The following is a 20,633-nucleotide window of genomic DNA, read 5'->3' on the forward strand; positions in this document are numbered from 1 at the left end:
GGAAGACTCTCAAAGCAAACGTTCAGGAAACTTGTTACCTTTTGAATTTCTTTTTTGTGTAGCTTAATTAAGTTTAAATCGCCCTTGCACTTGTAATTTTAATTGTAGGACTATTATCACAAAAAACATTTTTTTTTATATCCTAGGTTTGGTGGCTGTACAATTTTAAGAGTGGTAGTTTAGCTAGTACTGTTTTATCGATGTATATTTTAAACTTTTGGGTTTTGCTATCTTTTCCTTTTGTTGGTGTCAAATTCGTATGTTTGTCGTTCTGTACATATTTGCGCCAGCAGCAAAAAATAAAATTGATTGATAATTTGATTGATACGTGTGAGAGCAACTGACAGCCAACGTTCGTATCGGAGACGGCACATGATGATAATGATACTTTTCTACTTTCCCCTTTTCATTAGCCTGCTGTTATATTATACATTGCAATACTTTCGTTTTGTTTCCGATTACAATGGTATAATTAAAAACATATCTTTAGCTCGTATTTTACAATGATTGGCCTTTGAGACCTCTAAAATCAAATTCCTGAAATTTAGAACCATTCATTTTACAAAATTCTCAGAATGCAATCGAATACTTAGCAATATTAGGCCTACTAACCAACATGCTTGCTTCAAACATGAGATTGATATTTTGAAATTAATTTGAACGTTGACGCTTTAAGTACAACCTCGCCTGCTGAGATAGTTTGTTATCATTTCACTTCAGCAACAGCTGTTTATGACTTTTCGCAGTATTGGATTTGCGGTTTATCAAATTAAATCTACCCTTTTTGCTTTGCATGAGTAAAACAGTCAACTTTATACGACTGGTGTTCCTGACATACTCTTTCCCATCCTGTCCATTGGTGCTTGCAGCAGCTTTTTGATACTGAGTTGCTTATTTTTATTTATGCAATCGCAGCATTAAACCTTTCTGGCAATGGCGGAATATGAAATCTTCGCGGAAATAACAAAGATGCAGCGTGCAGTACAAACCTCTGAACACGATTTAGTTAATACCATAAAGAATGTAATCAACTGATCACTTATACTTCTTTCTTCATGCTTAGTCTCAAGGCATAATTGCCGCCTGCTTAAACAAAGGTCAATATAATTCTAATTTAAATGTTAAATTAAAATTGTTAAATTCTAAGCTCTTGGTGCAACACAAAATCGTTAGCCTAAGTTGTAAGTTACGTTGTTGTTTCGTAAGAATATCATCCATAGCGTTTGTTGTCCAATCTTTCGTCCTTTTTTCTGCCTATAAACAATTGTCGGCTGTAGTTTGTTTGCAATGATCTTGGGATAAGAGCAAGAATAGATGAGCTAAAATTTTCCACTAATTTAAAAAAAATTGATTTCTGCTTTGTGAAGAGATTGCTGTTTTACCAAGAAATGATTTGCATATTCTCGATTGTTCTGTTCGCGCCATCTTGGCTGTGCTCAAGCGCCCACGTTACGTCATAATGGCCGCCCGCATGGAGCTGAAGCAAATCGCAAGATAGCTCAACATCGATGAACATTGAACAACCTGTTCGCTTGTCACGGGAATATTCATCCATTGATGTCCAATTGTTTTTAACTTATTTTATTTCGCTCCACCTTTGCATTTGAGTTACTGAAAAGACTCTTACGGTTGTACAACGTTGCATTATGTATCTTTACCTTGTATCTTAAACTTGTAACATATTTTTATTTTTGCCTTTATTGCAAACTGAGTAATAAATTTGCTAGTCATTGCTAACGCACCCCTGTACGTCAAGGATTTCATACTAGCCGACTATTAGTACAGTATATACTGTACATCAAATTGACACTGGCACTGCCATAAAGGACGCCTGGGGTATCGTGTCTGGATGCCTGCGACCTACAACATCGGACAATCTCCCTGTCTTTGCAGGCATCCAACCAGCTGAGCTTCGTCGCGAAGAAGCCATCCTGTCTCGCCGCGTAACGAACCCCAACCACTTGTTCCACTCAAGTCTCTACAAGTCTGTGATCGAGCAACCCAGGTGACTGAAATCGAGACACCCTTTTATACGTGCCGCACAACTCCTGATGAAAACCACTGAAGACCAATCCATCAGTGCGGCTACCTGGGCGGACCACCAATGGAGCTAGGAGTGGAAGAAGAACTCTTCAAGACTCCAAAGTTTCATCTCCGACCCCCTCGCAATCGGAATGCATTTGCCAAGGAAGGCTTGGGTGCGGTTCAACTACCTGCGTACTGGCGTCGGACTATTCCGATCCAACATGCACAAATAAGGGATGGCTCCATCCGCGATCTGTGATTGTAGCAAGGAGGAACAAACCGTAGACCACACTATCTGTAACTGCGCCATCTACCATGCGCCAAATGGTGTGCGTGAACTGGATGACGAATCAATTCAGTGGCCGCTCGACACCCACTCAAACATCTAGACCGAGTCACCACCACTGCCCAAGGGTAGTGATTAGTGAAAGACAGAGCCCCTCGACTCTTGGAGTGGCGAAGAAGGTTCACACGAAGAAGTAGGCCTACAGTATATCAATTCAATTCATTTTTCTTTGTTGGAACGCAAAACAAACGATACCGTGGAAATAAACGAAAGTCACAAAACTAAAAAACGAAAAAGGTGGCAAAACCGCAATGGTTTAAGATGTGCATGTACAAGATCTAATTTTATAGTGTATGCATCGATAAATAAAGTTAGGCACGGCTACCAAACATGATAGTTGAAACAAGTATCCTAGATGGATTGGTATCCTACCCGCTGCGCCATCCCAATTTACTAGATATAAATTTGAAAAGCGCACAAAATTGCTGCTCAATTTAATTGACAACGCAGTGACCAGCAGCCAGTAAAACTGTCCATCTTTTCAATGGCTTAACATCACGAGACATTGCCGCTTCATCTGCTTGAGCGATTCGGAAAGTAAAAAAAACATGTTTTTCTGAAAAAAATATTAATTTTAATTAATAAAGCATGGCTCGATTCGGATCTTATTGCTTGTACATGTTGCTATGCTGTCATCGTCAGCTTGATGGTTTTAAAACGCTTCAATTGTGATGTCAGAGTATGTTCGGATTAGCAACGTTCGAAGATGTCATGATGGCAAAACCGATTGAAGAAACCGCATTTGCTTCGTCGGCTTTCCAAATGACATCATCGCGTGCTGTTGAAGCCACGGCATGACGGACAAAAGTGTTGTTCGCTTTTCGACGGCGAGAAGCCGCGGCTGGGATTGTGGTCTTCTGAGAACTTGTTTGTTAAACAGTTCGTTTGTTCATCATCTCGATTATTTTCTGATATAAACTGTCACGTAAAAGACGTGCCGCTAGGGTAGATCATCCACCTGCCAGCTTGCTTGTTTATTATGTGTCTGCAGCAAATTTTCCTCGAAGACACTGGTCAGTCATGTCCAAGTTGTTTATAAGCTGTCACTAAGTTTTTGATAATTATGACGCAAGCGATTGCAGTAGCCTACCTATCGTTGGTAGAAACAAAGCTTTTAGGTTCTTCTTCAAAGACTTTGCAGCAGTGACGTAACTAGAAAGAAAATGTCAGGGGGAAAAACAACTGTTGGGAAAGGACTAATATTTATATGTTGAAAACAAAAAGTTTGTTTAAAAATATAGCAACTAAATGCATCCAAAAAATTATGAAACGTTATTCATAAGTGTAATACAATGTCATTAAAACGTTTTTATTAATAATAATAATTTATTTGCATCAGACAAAGCTGTCCATATCCAACACAAAACAACAAAATAATACACAAACTGCAAATGCACAACTAACGAACAACAACAACGAAATAACATCAAAAAATAACAAAATAATACACAAACTGCAAATGCACAAAATCTCAATAAACAGGCTAGGCCTATCTACTGTTACAAGTTTACAGACAATGGTACGGTAGCGTTACAAGTTAGAAGAATTGAAAGTATTGAGAACGATAAAAACAATCAGATGACATGGCAGCCATCAAAACTAGATAATAGCATACATAGAATTATTATAATGAAGACGGTAATTTTATATACGATGGCAATCAGACCTCATCAGGGAGGCAACAATAGAGTTAGACGATACTTCGCATCTTCCAACAAAAGAAAAATCATATTTACGAAGTAATGCATCAAATGTTATGATGTTGCACAAGACTTGATGTTCACGTACGCTATAGTGTTTAGGCAAATTGTGTATAATTCTAAACGCATTATTGAAGGCAACACGCGGACGATTAATGTCACGTTGATGATAATTTTCCCACAGATGACATGCATACATTGGCGTACAATAAGAACAGAATAGAACATTTTTAATATCACTGGAGCACTTGTAAAATTTTGATTTTAATTTGTTGGCAGAACAGTAGATTGATCGCACTTGTCGATTTATATCCTTGTCGTCACACATTGCCGTGTCAAGAAAAACACCCAAATATTTGACACTGTCTACGAATTTGATCTCACTTCCATTGAGCCGTACAATTGGATTCAAATTTAACTTTAAGTGTTTGGTTTGGAAGTACATAGCAAGTGACTTTTAGCAGTTAAAAATGACATCGTTAGAAAGCGCATAATCTTCACACACATTCAAGATACTCTGCAGACCATGAACACTTGAAGAAATACAACAAATATCATCAGCAAACATGAGATGATTAACAAGTGTATTACCTATGTAACAGCCTGCCTTGGTTTTGCTTAACACAGTCGATAGATCATCCATATACACGGCAAATAAGTAAGGACTGAGAACACCACCCTGTTTGACCCCATTGCTGATAGAAAAAGACTGTGAGTAATGACAACCCCAGCGTATGTACATCCGATGATGGGTATACCAATAAACTATTAGACGAACAAGGCACATCGGCACTCCTCGTTGAATTAGTTTCTTGAATAGGAGGTTGTGGTTTACCCTATCAAATGCTTTCGAAGCATCTAAGAATACAGATAAAACAGGACTTCCACGTTTTCTGTAGTAAGACACAGCTTGCTTAAGTACAAAATTGTCACTGTATACATCTTGTGATAGTTTAGCTTAATTTGCACCAGTAGAACATCTCATATCATTTAATTTAATGCCTGGTGAACAGCCTCATTCAATTTTCAGTATCTGTGCTATGCTTAGGTTTAAAGCCAAATTGATTATCGTTTGTTGTGAGATAGTCATTAATAAAAAAAAGTACAACATGTTCAAATAGTTTAGAAATGACAGTAGCAAGAGCAATAGGTCTGTAGTTTGCGATGTCTCTAACGTCACCAGATTTGTTTTTAACAATGGAAACTAATTCAGTTTTAAGACAAGCATTTGGCACATACCCATGAACAAGGCACATATTAAAAAATGATGAAAGGTATACACTGATACTGAAATCTGCATAAGCAATGTGCTCAGAAGATATTTTATCACAACCAACAGAGCAATTTAATGGCAATTTATGAAGCAAAGAAGAAACTGTGTCAGCAGAGGTCAGAAATTGATTAGTATTGTGATAGCCATGTATATCATTTAAGTGAGATGAAACAAATTCTTCATTGACAACTTTTTTACCAGTCGAGTTTAGCAATTGATTAAAGTGACACATCCACATGTTCGAAATGTTTTTACTTCCAACAGCACTTCCGACAGAGGTAGGTAATGAACATCTTTGTGATCCAGACTGTTTAATTTTATCCCAAAATGTTTTAAACGAGGAGTCTGCATGAAATGCTTTGGCAATGGCATCTGCTTCATGCTGATCTCTGTTACTTTTGCACTTTCGTAGAGAAGATTTGAATATTTTACGAGTAGCAGACATGGCCTTGTGTATGCTGCCAGTTTTAGGTTTGCCACCTTCAACCCAGTCCAGGTACTTAGCTCTGGCTTGCTTGTGGAGGGACTTGACAGTATTGTTCCAACCAGGAGTTGAATAAGTAGATATTTTCTTGTTTTTAACTAAAATAACTTTTCTTGAGGCATCTAGGAGGACCTCTACGATACTGTCATAAAACTTGTCAATCTCCTTTAAATGAGATTTATCACAGCAGAGAGAGTTTTGACATATGACAGAATCAGCTTGCAAAGAAATATGAGCTAACCTGTGTTTGGTTTCTTGAGCATAGCGTTCTAATTGCAGCTGAGATGCTGCTTTCCAAGAGAAAGTATTTGAATTGGTATATTTGGGATCAATGAAATCCAATTTTGGAAGCGACTTACAGTTGAAATTAACCGACAAGGGTCGATGGTCAGATATAATATAGTCATTGAGAACTTCTACCTTACAGATGGATTGGTGTAGAGCGGTGGAAGTGACACAATGGTCAATCCAGCTACATGTCCCATGAGCATCACTGATGTAGGTAAATGATTCAGCAGGTAACAGGGCCATGTCAGAAATAATCAGGTCCTGATCAGGTCCTGATATTAAAAATATATATTTTGGTGGGGGGGCGATTGCACCCCGTGTCAACGTCCCTGCTTTGTATGCGTTTTAATCCTTTTGCTACGGAATTAATTTTGCTCGCAAAGACCCTTTTTACTAATGTGACGTATCAGGTTTGCTTATGGGCCACTGGAGGGGCTTTAAGCAGCAAGAGTTAATAAAGTTCAGAGCATTCGGTTCAATATAAGATCTATGGTCCAACAATCTTTGCAATTAAATCTTGTTTTGCAAAGCGAAACCTATCAAGGGGGAAAACAAGTTTTGTGTTATTTTCGCCCGTGTTTACTGAACGGTTGTATGACTTCATAACGGTTACTGTTGCGCTTGTTGCGTCATTATGTTTGATATCGTTATGGTCGAGCTTCTGTTGATTAAAAACACAAGACTGGTATTCGAACAACTAAACAAATCGAAACTTCACAGCCCCGTTGAAACAACCACAAGTTGCCTCAGGCTATCACGATCTCCGCAACACTGGATCATACAATGTCGGTGTATATCTCGACACAGAAGGGATTATACAAATAAGGGGTCCAGGGAGCACCACTTGCTAGAAAAACAAAAGATACAAAATTGACGCTCTCTTATGTGCCAAAAACACAGAAGGCATCAAAGATACTTTGTAGCTCATTTGAACTATTTATGCTCTTTTTCCTATCTAAGATCTCTATACCAGATGGCAAAATCCGTCATTTTTACATGGATTCAACGTCTGCAGACGTTAAATCCAGTAGCGTAGCCAGGAATTTTGAAAGGGGGGGGGTTCGCCCACCCAACGGCGGGGGGTCTGGGGGGCCTCCCCCAGAAAATTTTGAAAAATTACTTTGAATTTGGTGCATTCTGAGAGCATTTTCAACAAAAATGTGGGTACGAATATTCCTGTAAAATGGTGCTATCCGGTAGCATAGCAAAGGGATAAGATCATGTTTTCTTCGGCATTTTTCGGAAAAAAAAGCTAAGTCTCTGTGTTTTCTTGTTGCTAATTCCTGGCTGATTGGTTTGAATGTTTGGTATTGGCAAAACTCGCTCTTTTAATGCAATTTTGTTTAAAATTAGGCAATTTTTTTAGACTGAAAGCATCATTCTCAATATCGTGACGTCACATGCGTGCCAAAGGGGGGGGGGGTTGTAACCCCCCCCCCCCCCCTTGGCTACGCCACTGGTTAAATCAATATAAAAATGACGGATTTTCCTGTCTGGGATAGATAATAATCACTAGACTAGAGGTTGTCTGTGGTTATCTAGAAGACTGCTGTTTATGATTGGTGGTGAAGCTTGCAGATAAACTTCTCTTCCCATATTGTACTGGTTTGTTTCGTCTACAATGAAACTTCAAAACTTTTGTGGTACGTGGGCCTGATAGAAGATGAACCGTCAAATCTATGTGAAAGACTAATTATTATTAGAAGCTGATTTCTAAACTTATAGTTTTGTAGGCTACCTCACAAACGTCATTGTTTTGCAGGGCTTGCACTTATTACGTCAACAATTAAAAATAAGAAAACCAAAACAACTTCCACCAATTTCAAACGCAGGAAATGATAAGCAAGTAAGAACTGACGTCATAATGATGCATCTAATCGCTTCACAACTAGAATAACGAAAAGATTTGGGGACGCAAGGACTTATCCGTGATGGCAAAAGGGACAATTAATTAATCATTAATCAGGTTTGATTCAACCTACAAAAACATCTTTAATAAATGCCAGGCCATGGGCTACCGAAACAGTAGCTAGTAGTAGAAAAATAGAGCCCCAGTACGGCACTCGAAAGGGCATCGGTTCGACACCGCTCAAAAGCATGAAACTGTTAACAAGGTAAGTTACGTTTAGCCCAGTAGCAAGTTTTGAAAACACTTGGGGCAAGCCGGATTTCGACACTGCAAACACTCTGTCAGAAGTTGTCGTTCCATGAAGCGAAGAGTTGGTTGAGAGTTTGTCTTGTTTTGGACGTTTTTGTTGATTTCTAGGCCCAATAATACTTTTGCTGAAGTCGTACACTTTGCATTCAACCAAATTCATCAAACTAAAACTAGATTTTTATAGAAATTTGAGTTGTAAATTTTGGTTAAAAATTTAACTTAGATTTGCGAATATTTTTGTTGCAACCGAAAGATTTCAATAATGCAGTTGCTAATGAAAGTTTGCATACAGATAGAAGGTTGCAAGCGCACGAATCATGCAAAGCTGACATGGTCGCTGACAAGGAAAACTCTTTAGATTTGAAGCCATATGCTTCCCAGTCAATGCTGCAAAAGCAATTTTAATGAACCTTTTGCGACATCATAAGATTTGAAAACGCTATATCTTTTTGCCGCTAGGTTGAGCAAAAGCTTCAAATAGCTGGTGCACAGCCGAGTGTTGACATCAACCTCTGTAGCCCACATTTTACAAAATTATCAGGGAGAATGTTTATCTTTTGTTTTGCGATGTCATTTTGTGCAAAATTATTGAAAGGATGTCTTCCTTTGGATATCAGAAAAACGGAGATACTGTGATAGCTAGGCCTAATGACTATTTAATTCTGTTTGGAACAGCGAATTTTAATTTGTTAAACTATTTGCTTTAATGCACACGGTAAATTCAATCAATCAATCATTTTTCAATCATTTTATTTTTCCTCATTAACACGTCCGGGACGAAAAAGATACTAACTACAAAAATCGACATAGACCTACCAGCAGTCCAGCACGTTAAAGAACGGAAAAGGTGGCAAAACCTTGAAAGGTTTAAAACATGCCTGAATAGAAAATCATGTAGTAGGCTATATATCAGCAGAGGTGGGCAGTAACTAGTTACAAAAGTAACTAGTTACTGTAACTAGTTACTTTTTGAGTAACTGTAACGGTAACTTCGTTACTATTTTCCAAAAGTAACGAAACGCGGTAACTAGTTCCTATTTTAGCACTTTTTCAACAGTTACAGTTACAAGTTACTTTTGTATTGAAATTTAAGTTTTTAATTGCCGTTTATTTCTCTGCACGTGTTTGTGTCTTGCTTAGTGCGTGTTTGCTGCGTTTTGCGAAATAATGCATTTTTCTCGCAGATATATCGGCGCAGCACTGCGCATGCGCGGTCCTACTTTTGTTTTGTGGTCTGGTGGAGAAGAATTGCCATATTGGAGAATTTATCGCCAAAGTCCAGAAATCTGGCGATTTTTTAAGACGTTTAGCTTCATATTTATGATTTGGCTCTTTTTTGGCGATTTTTGATAACTGATTTAGCTAAATTAATTGTTTTTGGCGATTAATCAATATGTACCAAAGACAGGCAAGACACAACAATACAACAGGGTTGAGCATTATAATAATATATTTTACATATTTACAAATGAGTTTAACAGTCAAACGTTTTCGGTTTAACTTAAGCCCTCATCAGGAACCTGAAAATATTTATAAAAATGCAGTAAATTTCAACTTATTGAAGGTAACTAACTAACTGACTGACTAGTGACTATAAGCATCAAGAAACACGCAGCGATTAAAAGCAACTGTTGATGCTTATAGTCAGTTAGTTAGTTACCTTCAAGAAGTTGAAAATTATTGCAATGGAAGAAGCAAACTGCTCTGCTGAAGAGGGGAGTAGCAGCGACACTGAAGTGGATGGTGGTAGGTAGAGCCACGGAAGAGTTTTTGCACCACTTTACGCAAAAACCAAGAAAAGAAAGCAATGCGCGTTGAATCTGTTACAAAAGTATTTGGAAGCGGACCCTGAGGACAAGTTAAGCGGATCCAGATTCACAATTGGACCGATGAAAAAACTGTTTTAAAAACATAACACTCCCATTCCGTCAAGTGCTGCAGTAGAAATATTGTTTTCACTGCAGCACTTGTTCATCACCAGACTTTATTCGTTCATCCCCGACGCCTACACACGCTCCATCGACCTGACACTACCAAGACAGGCATGGGTGCGCCTCAACCGTCTCTGTACGGGCGTCGGGCTTTTCCGCTCAACCATGCACCAATGGAAAATGGCCTCTTCCTCCTCCTGTGAATGTGGTGTCGAGGAACAGACCGCAAACCACATCATTGATTGATTGATTAAATCTTTATCCTCGCCCGTCGGACTGAGAAAGCTTCTTGCAGAACTTGATCCTGGCAGTTTCGCATACTTGTAGACTAAAGGCTTTAAATCGCTGACGCAGGCCCGGTCACCGAGATTGACAGAGTGAAGTTTCCGATTGTTGAAGTCTTGTTGTCGGGGAATTATTCCATCTATTAGATGCCGCTAAATGGAGAGCAGTCCTTAACGTGCGTTGCTCAATTGCAGCAAAGACTCTATTGTTGAAGTCTTGTTGTCGGGAAATTATTCCATCTATTAGATGCCGCTAAATGGAGAGCAGTCCTTAACGTGCGTTGCTCAATTGCAGCAAAGACTCTATTGTTGAAGTCTTGTTGTCGGGAAATTATTCCATCTATTAGATGCCGCTAAATGGAGAGCAGTCCTTAACGTGCGTTGCTCAAGCGCATGCCCTGAGAGTCGAACCAGTGCCACTTGATCTTAAAGCTTCTTCGTTCCAGAAGTGACGCGTTAACCAATTGAACTATCGGGGCGGACATCATCAATGACCGTAACATCTTCAAGCCACCTAACGGAGTGGAAGGTCTGCGTGTCATGGATGATGAAATCAAAGACTGACTGCTCTCTAGTAGCCTTCCAGTGTAGTCCGGAAACATCGTGAATCTGGGGTGGTAAAAGGATAGACCCTCGGCTCCAGAGGCTCACACGATAACGACGATTGGGCAAGGACATTTTAAAGCCCAAAAGGGCAGGCCTGAGTGACGAGCACTTTGAAATGCTCGTATTTCTCAAAGGAAATAAACATATAAGCCACTGAGTATTTTTTTTAAATAAAACCTTGTTGGTTTTGTACTTGTGCTGTTATGTTAGCATGGATGGCTCTAACACTATATATCAAACATTGCGGTTAAATTGGTCTTGCATGCAGAGCTGGCCAGGTGCAGAATTTTATGGTCAGATTTGTGAGTAACTGAAAGTAACTAGTAACTGTAACTAGTAACGGTAACTAGTTACTTTTTAAAATCGGTAACTGTAACGGTAACTCAGTTACTATTTTGGCCAAGTAACTGTAACTGTAACTCAGTTACTTTTGAAAGTAACTTTGCCCACCTATGTATATCAGTAGTTAGCACGGCTACAAAACTAAAAAACCAAATAGAAAAAAATAAAACAAAAACAGAAAGAAGCACACATGCAATAAGGTGTATCAATGTGTAAATTGTAACGTATATCGATGCAAATATCCCGAAGCTATAACTCGACAACCATTCAGTTTATTTCAATGGTGGTAATTGTTGTAAAGTCTGAAACTTAAAAAACAAAACCAACTGAAATGGAATCACATGGAACCAGCAATTCATGGAATTAGGCTACGGGATGGCCAACTAGGCTACCTTATGGAACAAGGTAACGACTAGAACATCACACGCCCAGGGCGAAAGGGAAAATTGAATTGAGTCCTGTCTTTATCATGAGTTACCATGGGGGGTAGGGGGGGACAGGTTATACCTGGGACTGGTATATAAGTCCCCCACCCCCCTTGGTAATTCATGACAAAGACAGGACTCAATTCAATTTTCCCTTTCGCCCTGGGCGTGTGATGTTCTAGTCTTTTCCACGGAACAAGCGGAAGGTAAAGTGCTGCCAGACATTTTTAAAAATTTTAGAAACAATTTTGAAATGTCTTTTGGTATTTTTAGCATTGGTCACCCAAAGCTTGCTTGTTTAAAACTAACCTACTGTAGTTGTGGTACTATGCATCAGGAAAGGAAATTTACGTAGGCCTATAAAACTTACTGGTTTAAAAATATATTACTAAGCATTTTATTTCTCTATGGTTCAACAAAGCATACTCTCTACCAAAGTTTTAAGCATTTACGAAACCTAACCCTAACCATAACCCTAACCCTAATACTCTCTACCAAAGCTTTAAGCATTTACGAAACCTAACCCTAACCCTAACCCAAAGCTTTAAGCATTTAACGAAAAATAAAAACTTACTAAACTTCAAATACATCCCAGGACTATACCCAGACAGCAAATCAACGTAAAAAACGACTGATGTGCTGTCTGAGTAAAGCTTCATGTTTTATGTGTTGAGTATAGGCCTACTGTATGCAGAGATGTACGTATACGCCGCAGACTTGCGGCGTAGACTTTTTGTTTACGCCAACGCTTGCGGCCACATTTTTTTTGAATAGTTCGCACTTGAGGCTACGCCGTAAAGTTTTCGCGGTTTTTTAGCGCATAGCGTCAACGCATACTTTTTAATGTATATTTTTCGCTACAACACGCCAATACCTTCCAGCACTGCAGTTGAAAGAATGTTTTCAATGGGCAAAGACATATTGGAATCAAAACACAGCAAAATGTCAGATGAACACTTTCAGATACTTGTGTTTCTTCGTGAAAATTCAAAATAAAACTTGTTTGTTTCGAGTGGTTCATACCGTGTGAATGTTTGGCACCTAGCAAACAAAATTAGTTTAGGCTAGTGTATGCGCTGACGCCGCCAACTTTTTTTACAAGTTACGTTGACGCATACGGCGTATGGTTTTTCGAACGTTTGCGTTTATGCTGACGGCGTCAATATTTTTTGTATGCGCGTACATCACTGCCTGTAGGCTATGTGTCTTGAGTATACGCATCGTTTATGTGTTGAGTGTACGTATCAGCAGAATACGAAAAGTGTTGTTGGTTTTCTTTTACTATTCACATTAGAAATTGTATTCCTGGTGTGAATGGTAAAAGGAAACTAACCAGAGCCATTTTTCGTGTAACGTTTTTGTATGCTGAAAACAGTTTTACATATTTGGTGTGAATTTCGCCTTACTGTAAACAACATTTAGTTCAAGCTGCATAAGCTTTTAGAGAACACATAAAAACTTTAAAGATATTTTATCTGCGGTTTACAGTTATCACCAAGTGATCAGAACAATTTTCTCTGGTTCAGCGTTAAAAAAATTGATCGATAACCTTCATGGTCGTGACACAAATTAAGTGGTTCACCTACTTTACATAAACTGACGTGTGATAACGATGTCAAACCAGGACGCTTCTCTTTTGAGGAGTGTTCTTGGCTTTACTCGGCAAAAGCTATTAATATCTGGCCAGATTACAAAGTGGTTCAACAACATAAATCACGTCTTAATTGCAGTCATGTCAGTCAGAATGTTTGACAGACAAATATTTCAATAAATTTTTGAGGCAAAGCCTATAATTTTACCAAGCAACCTCTTCCAAAAGAACAGAGCTTTAGTCAGTAAAGCGCCTCTCAAAGCAAAACAATTTCGGTCAGTTATCTGTAAAGTCGACTATTTTACGAGTGATATGTATAATGCAATATACATAACTCATATTTCACAATGTAGGTACAAACGACCTGTTGTAGCCTGATGCTGCGAGTTCGAGTTTGCTGTGGTAATAACGAAATGGACTATAGCTGATGGAACACAGTTCCCTAGTCATGTGCTATGACAGGTCGTCTGTATCTACATTTGTGAAGAAGCAACGATCATGCCGCTGAAAGCGATAGTCAAGCTAATGCATAACTCATATAGTTACAAAAATTTACTACAATTTAGAAAAGTGTACCGTATGCAAATTTGTTGTTTCAGCGAGTCAGAGAAATTTAGTCAGTGAGCAAAATTTAATTTAAGTTCTATTTCTACAGTTTTCCGAACAAAAAAATAAATGGAAAGAGATCAGGTAAAACGAAACGATCTTTTTTTGCAAACTGAGAAATCTGTTTTAAAACTTTTATGGTTGGCCACCTGCACAAAAACTAGAGAATGTGTTAAATGTTTCTCAAGATATATTTAAGCCATTTTGACATACTTGACTTCAAGGTCGTATGGCACATAAGTGATTTATTACAATGTTTATATCGTGAAAACTACTGCTTGGAAATGATTGATAGGATAGGATGGAATAGACCCTCGTAGGGACAGTACATTACGGGACACGCAACTCCGTTGTTCCGCCAACATTAGAAGGGTATTTTGCCAATTTGACATTTTTAAAAGCGGATGTAGTTTCGCATCCCCATGGTCTACAATTCTTAGACCCTCGGCGCCAGAGGCTCACACGACGACGACGACGTGCTACTTAAAAAACAAACTATTTCAAGAGTATTAAATATTTTACGATATTTGGTTTTGTTGTGAAGGAAAATCCTTTGACTTGGTCGTTTTTTTTTCAATGTTAACTCTCGTAGTAATCTGTTTTGGGTCAGGGTAGGTCATTGTTTGTTCGTCGTCGTCGTCGTTGTTTGTTATTAGGGTTAGATATGTTCAACACAAACATATTTTGAAAGTATTTTAAAGTGGTTTTGATTCAACTCAAAATGTTTCGTCTCGTTGTCATTTCGTTTTGAATACGTTTTTGTTGCTTTTTTGTTGAAAGAAGTTACTAAATGAAGCGATCTGGCACAACCGCAGCACATTCAAAACAATTTAAAAGTAAAAAAATTACCAAGTCAAAATATAACTCTTTGGGGATGAATTGATATGTTAATTGGCAGCTGTGTACTGTCAAGAGTTTTGATGGTGTCTTCTAAAGTTTGATAGAATCTTAAACTTTCTTAGCTCGAAACTTTTTGCGCTGTTTTTGTGTTTTTAGCCGCATTGTCTAAAGTGTTTATTTCGTCATAACAAGGGTGGTATTTTCGTTCACGAGGCTAAATAACCAGTCTTGCACCTGCAAATGTTTGGACAAAAAATTTGAGAAAGGTTTTTACAGACTCAAGTGATAAATTTCTACCACAGGAAAGTCAGCAAGCATTTTGTAGCATACCGTATCAATATGGCAAAGCATCTAACTTTTGGATGACATGCAATTTTGTAGGTCTTAAGTTCGAGGTTGTAATTATCAGGTTTGCTGTGTTGGTGATAAGTTCTTTGATTTTATCGATTAGCACAAAGTATGGCCCGAGGCTTTGACTTATTAAAATTACTTTTTTTTCTTTCCATAACACTCAACTCTCCATGCAGTGGCCAAGAAGACTCGTTTGTGGCAGGTTTGTGGATATCTTAGTCTATGACGTAACCATAGAAACAGGCATGGCCATGACGTAACTATTGGTCATAATTTGATCACAATTTTCCGTTTTCAACTCCGAATATAAACTAAACAATACCACGTGTTTACATTTAACTTGTCCGGGGAAACTACCTTATAGTACCCTACCTGTTTTACCTCTAGTCATTGTTTCAATGCCAAACCATGGAGATAAATATTACGTCACAATCGGTTATTGTATTTACTTTAAATAAAACATTGGTCCAATTGTATCGTCGATAATGTTTTATGAATGGAATCATAACAGTAGCAACTTCATCATCACTGGCCATGTCTATCAGGTCCACCACCGACCGGCATTCGTTGCTACACTGGACTGAAAACGACCGGAGAAGGCCTCAATGAAGACGCGCGAAACATCACCCAGTGTGACGCGGACTACTCATGCGTGTCGGCATCTGCAAACGTTTTCCAGGGAATGGAAGAAGGTACAGTTGGAAAACTTGCAAACAATTATAATCTTCTGGTTGGTTGTTCCGCTCCGTTCTTTCTGACTAAAGTTAACAGTAAAGACATTCAAAACAAGTTTATTTCAAACGATCCAATTTTTTAAACACATAACCCTTTGTATTTGTTGCTTTTCAAAACCCGAACAATTTGTTTGGTGTGGCATCGAAACCAAAAGAAGTTCAACAGAAAGCAAAAGTTATAAAAGTTCTTTTGTTCATATTACCATCGTGTAAATGCTTCACCCACCCGCACTTTCCACCCAATTGAAAAATAAATTAATTTATTCAATGCATGATGTCAAACCCGGTCTAAGGACTGCCAAGCACCACATCAAAGTAGCTTGTAAGTTGTAATTGCGATAGTTTTAACCTGAACATTTTTCAAAATTTGATTCAGATACCTTTGTTTACATTTTTCCTTTGTTTTGTCATCTTTGGCCTGGTCATCTTTGTCATCTTTGGCCTCTAACATGGCCTGGTAATCTACAAGTTTCACGCTAAATTACGTCACAGCATCACATTATGCATCATAAAGCTAATCTTTATAACGTGTGACAGTGAATAAATGGCTGTGGTGGATTTCACAATTTTCTAATTTCTTTAATTAATCAGTAACAAGAACTTTCAATTAAAATTGCACCCCTTGTGTTTGGCGCCAGATATTATAAACTCAGGCTGGTTTGCATGCACGTGGATAGTCACGTGATCTTCGTCATGTGAGTGACGAAGCCCAAAAACCAATATTGAGAGGCATGTGTTTGCTTCAGTCATCAAGAATTGACTGAAGTTTTCCCACAAGCAAGTCAACAAAACGAACCTCAAAACCTACTCAATAAAATGCATCTGGAAAAGCAAAATATTGATGAACGTTGAACGTTGAATGAACGCTGCAACTAGTGCTAGAAACGATAATTGTCCTGATGAACACCCAAACTTTTCAGTATTCAAAACTAAAGTGAATCAAATTTAACAAGTAGAAGTCTATTCAAACGATAATATAATTAATAAACAAATGATTGAAAACAATTTTAGCAAACAATTCTTGATTGAACAAAATCAAATGAGCTTGAGTGTTTAAGATTTTGCAAGAATTATAAGTTAAGTAGTTAATTAATTAGTTAATTACTTGGTTAAGTGATTGGTTAATTAATAATTAGATTGAAACGTGAGAATATTTGAGATCGGAAACTCTTCTGAAGATGTTAAATTTTAAATCCAGAACATTCTTAGAAACTTCTTTTCTTTTCAGTGGCTTGTCTTCTGTAACAGTTCAATTGACGGTTTAATTGCACTTTTGTTCCGCGTGTTAAGGAAAATTAGCTTCAACATACTCTATTATGTCTTCTAGTGAACATAGAAATAGGAAAATGCATTCCATCCTTGATATGCCGCAACTTCGCATGTGAACACATCCTTGACTTTCTTCCGGACTCTGCTGACGTGGTAAGCTGCAACATCAGCTGTTGTGATGAAGATCTGTGCAACCAACCAAAAGTAGAAATACTTGAACCTGCAGTTGTTGAAGAAGGTATGTGTTGTGGTTAGTAGTTGACTAGGTGACCCTACCTGCAGACAGCAAATCAGTCGGTTTTTTACATTGATGTCGATTGTGGAATCATTGTAAAAATGGTTGATTTGCTGTCTGGGTGTATTGGCCAGTGAACATGAATAGTGGATCAGTGGTACGCTCCAGCCTACCGAGCGTAGTTTGCTGATACATTTAAATTTATCGGAATCAACAAACAAAATAATTACGACTTTGTTTAACCCTGTCCTATAATTTAGTGCTTCCCATCGTTGTAGTGTTGCTCCTAATGGTAAATAGCTGCACCTTCTGTCCACATTATTTACAAATCCACAGTTATTTTCATAGTTAGCTAATAATGGCATAGCCATAATGACGTAACTATCGGTCATGATTTGACCACAATTTTCCGTTTTCAACTCCAAATATAAACTAAACAATACCACTTGTTTACATTCATCTTGTCAGGGGAACTACCTATAGTCTGTTTTACCAGTCCCCTACCTGTTTTACCTCTAGCCATTGTTTCAATGCCAAACCATGGAGATAAATATTACGTCACAATCGGTTATTGTATTTACTTTAAATAAAACATTGGTCCAATTGTATCGTCGATAATGTTTTATGAATGGAATCATAACAGTAGCAACTTCATCATCACTGGCCATGTCTATCAGGTCCACCACCGACCGGCATTCGTTGCTACACTGGACTGAAAACGACCGGAGAAGGCCTCAATGAAGACGCGCGAAACATCACCCAGTGTGACGCGGACTACTCATGCTTGTCGGCATCTGCAAACGTTTTCCAGGGAATGGAAGAAGGTACAGTTGGAAAACTTGCAAATAATTATAATCTTCTGGTTGGTTGTTCCGCCCCGTTCTTTCTGACTAAAGCTAACAGTAAAGACATTCAAAACAAGATTATTTCAAACAACCAATTTTTTAAACACATAACCCTTTGTATTTGTTGCTTTTCAAAACCCGAACAATTTTTTCGGTGTGGCATCAAAACCAAAAGAAGTTCAACAGAAAGCAAAAGTTATAAAAATTCTTCTGTTCACGTTACCACCGTGTAAATGCTTCACTCACCAGCACTTTCCACCCAATTGAAAAATGAATTAATTTATTCAATGCATGATGTCAAACCCGGTCGAAGGACTGCCAAGCACCACACCAAAGTAGCTTGTAAGTTGTAATTGCGATAGTTTTAACGTGAACATTTTTCCAAATTTCATTCAGATACCTTTGTTTACATTTTTCCTTTATACAGTATTGTCATCTTTATAAGTCCTCTAACATGGCCTGGTAATCTACAAGTTTTACGGTAAATTACGTCACAGCATCACATTATGCATCATAAAGCTAATCTTTATAACGTGTGACAGGGAATAAATGGCTGTGGTGGATTTCACAATTTTCTAATTTCTTTAATTAATCAGTAACAAGAACTTTTAATTAAAATTGCTCCTCTTGTGTTTGGCGCCAGATATTATAAACTCAGGCTAGTTTGCATGCACGTGGGTAGTCACGTGATCTTCGTCACGTGAGTGACGTAACCACGAAAGCAAAGTTGAGAGGCATGTGTTTGCTTCAGTCATCAAGAATTTACTGAAGTTGGTCAACAAAACGAACCTCAAAACCTACTCAATAAAATGCTCCTGGAAGATATTGAACAAAACTAAAGTGAACTAAACTTAACAAGTAGAACTCTATCCAAACGATAATATAATTAATAAACAGGAGATTGAAAAAAATTTAGCAAACCATTCTTGATTCAACAAAATTAATTGAGCTTTCAGTGGCTTGTCTTCTGTAACAGTTCAATTCGCGGTTTAATTGCACTTTTGTTCCGCGTGTTAAGGAAAGTTAGCTTCAATAAAAATTTTCTCGAGAAGAATGCTCATAATATCATATGCTGAGTCACATGACTGTGATGTCATATGTCACGCATGATTGCGTTACTAGTTTGGCGCATTCTTCTGGAAGACTATTATGTTTTCTAGTGAACATAGAAATAGGAAAATGCATTCCATCCTCGATATGCCGCAACTTCGCATGTGAACACATCCTTGACTTTCTTCCGGACTCTGCTGACGTGGTAAGCTGCAACATCAGCTGTTGTGATGAAGATCTGTGCAACCAACCAAAAGTAGAAATACTTGAACCTGCAGTTGTTGAAGAAGGTACATGTCGTGGTTAGTAGGTGGCCCTACCTGCAGAGAGCAAATCAGTCTTTTTTTTGCATTGATGTGGAATCAATGTAAAAATATGGTTGATTTGTTGTCTGGGTGTATTGGTCAGTGAACATGAATAGTGGTACGCTCCATTATACCGAACGTAGTTTGCTGATACATTTAAATTTATCGGAATCAACAAACAAAATAATTACGACTTTGTTTAACCCTGTCCTATAACTTAGTGCTTCCCATCGTTGCGAAAACTGTGTAGTCTTGGTCTTAATGGTAAATAGCTGCACCTTCTGTCCACATTATTTACAAATTATTGGTTATTTTCATGGTCAGCTAAGTGTTACACCATGGATGGCAATTTTTACTTTTTTTGTTGTTTCCAACTTTTGTACTCCCGCATTTCCTGTAGACTGTTCAAAGTCTATAATTTACGGTTTGGTTTTTATTTCATCAAAAAATCATCAACCACCTAACCCTGCAAACATTTTTCACAACAAATCACTCAAAAAGTTAACTCCATTTTTCAAAAACGTTTCAAAACCGCTCCTGTACCAATTAAACTGACTCGTTTTATTTAAGAATCGATTAGTTTCACGTGAGTTTCTTGATTCCAAGCACTTTCATTTGTTTGATTTCCAAATACTTCTTCCATTGTCCTTGCACTCAAACGCTTTATTTTCTATCATTTTCAAACTCCATAATGACATTTCAGCCCCAACCTGATTTTTTTTATTACAAAAGTGAAAACGTCTGCGCACGTTTTATCCGAGCACTGCCATGAACGACAAAATGCAGCACGAACTGAATTTCCATAATAGCTTTTTGCTGACCGAGTTTGGTAAATATGTGCTAGGCTCAGAACAGAAAGCGTTTGTCCTTTCCGGAATCGGCAATGATCCAAATGTAACGTTAACAACCTAAGAGCAAATTCACGTTGATTCGAATATGAAGATT

At 38.0% G+C, this 20,633-nt stretch overlaps 2 protein-coding genes across 2 annotated transcripts; one reads left to right on the plus strand and one right to left on the minus strand.

Annotated features, from left to right (window-relative positions):
* Positions 1-5,090: 5,090 nt before the first annotated feature.
* LOC145764441 (uncharacterized) lies at positions 5,091-6,359 on the minus strand. Its single transcript, XM_082576055.1, has one exon. It carries the CDS (start codon positions 6,357-6,359, stop codon positions 5,091-5,093), a length of 1,269 nt encoding a protein of 422 aa, XP_082432181.1.
* Positions 6,360-15,325: 8,966 nt separating this feature from the next.
* LOC145764442 (urokinase plasminogen activator surface receptor-like) lies at positions 15,326-19,690 on the plus strand. The gene is made up of 5 exons (XM_082576056.1): positions 15,326-15,452; positions 15,796-15,942; positions 17,312-17,491; positions 18,166-18,312; positions 19,494-19,690. Exons 1-5 carry the CDS (start codon positions 15,359-15,361, stop codon positions 19,688-19,690), a joined length of 765 nt encoding a protein of 254 aa, XP_082432182.1. The 5' UTR covers positions 15,326-15,358.
* The last annotated feature ends 943 nt before the right edge of the window (positions 19,691-20,633 follow it).

The sequence above is a fragment of the Aplidium turbinatum genome, chromosome 2, assembly GCF_918807975.1.
Source record: "Aplidium turbinatum chromosome 2, kaAplTurb1.1, whole genome shotgun sequence".
Taxonomy (NCBI): domain Eukaryota; kingdom Metazoa; phylum Chordata; class Ascidiacea; order Aplousobranchia; family Polyclinidae; genus Aplidium; species Aplidium turbinatum.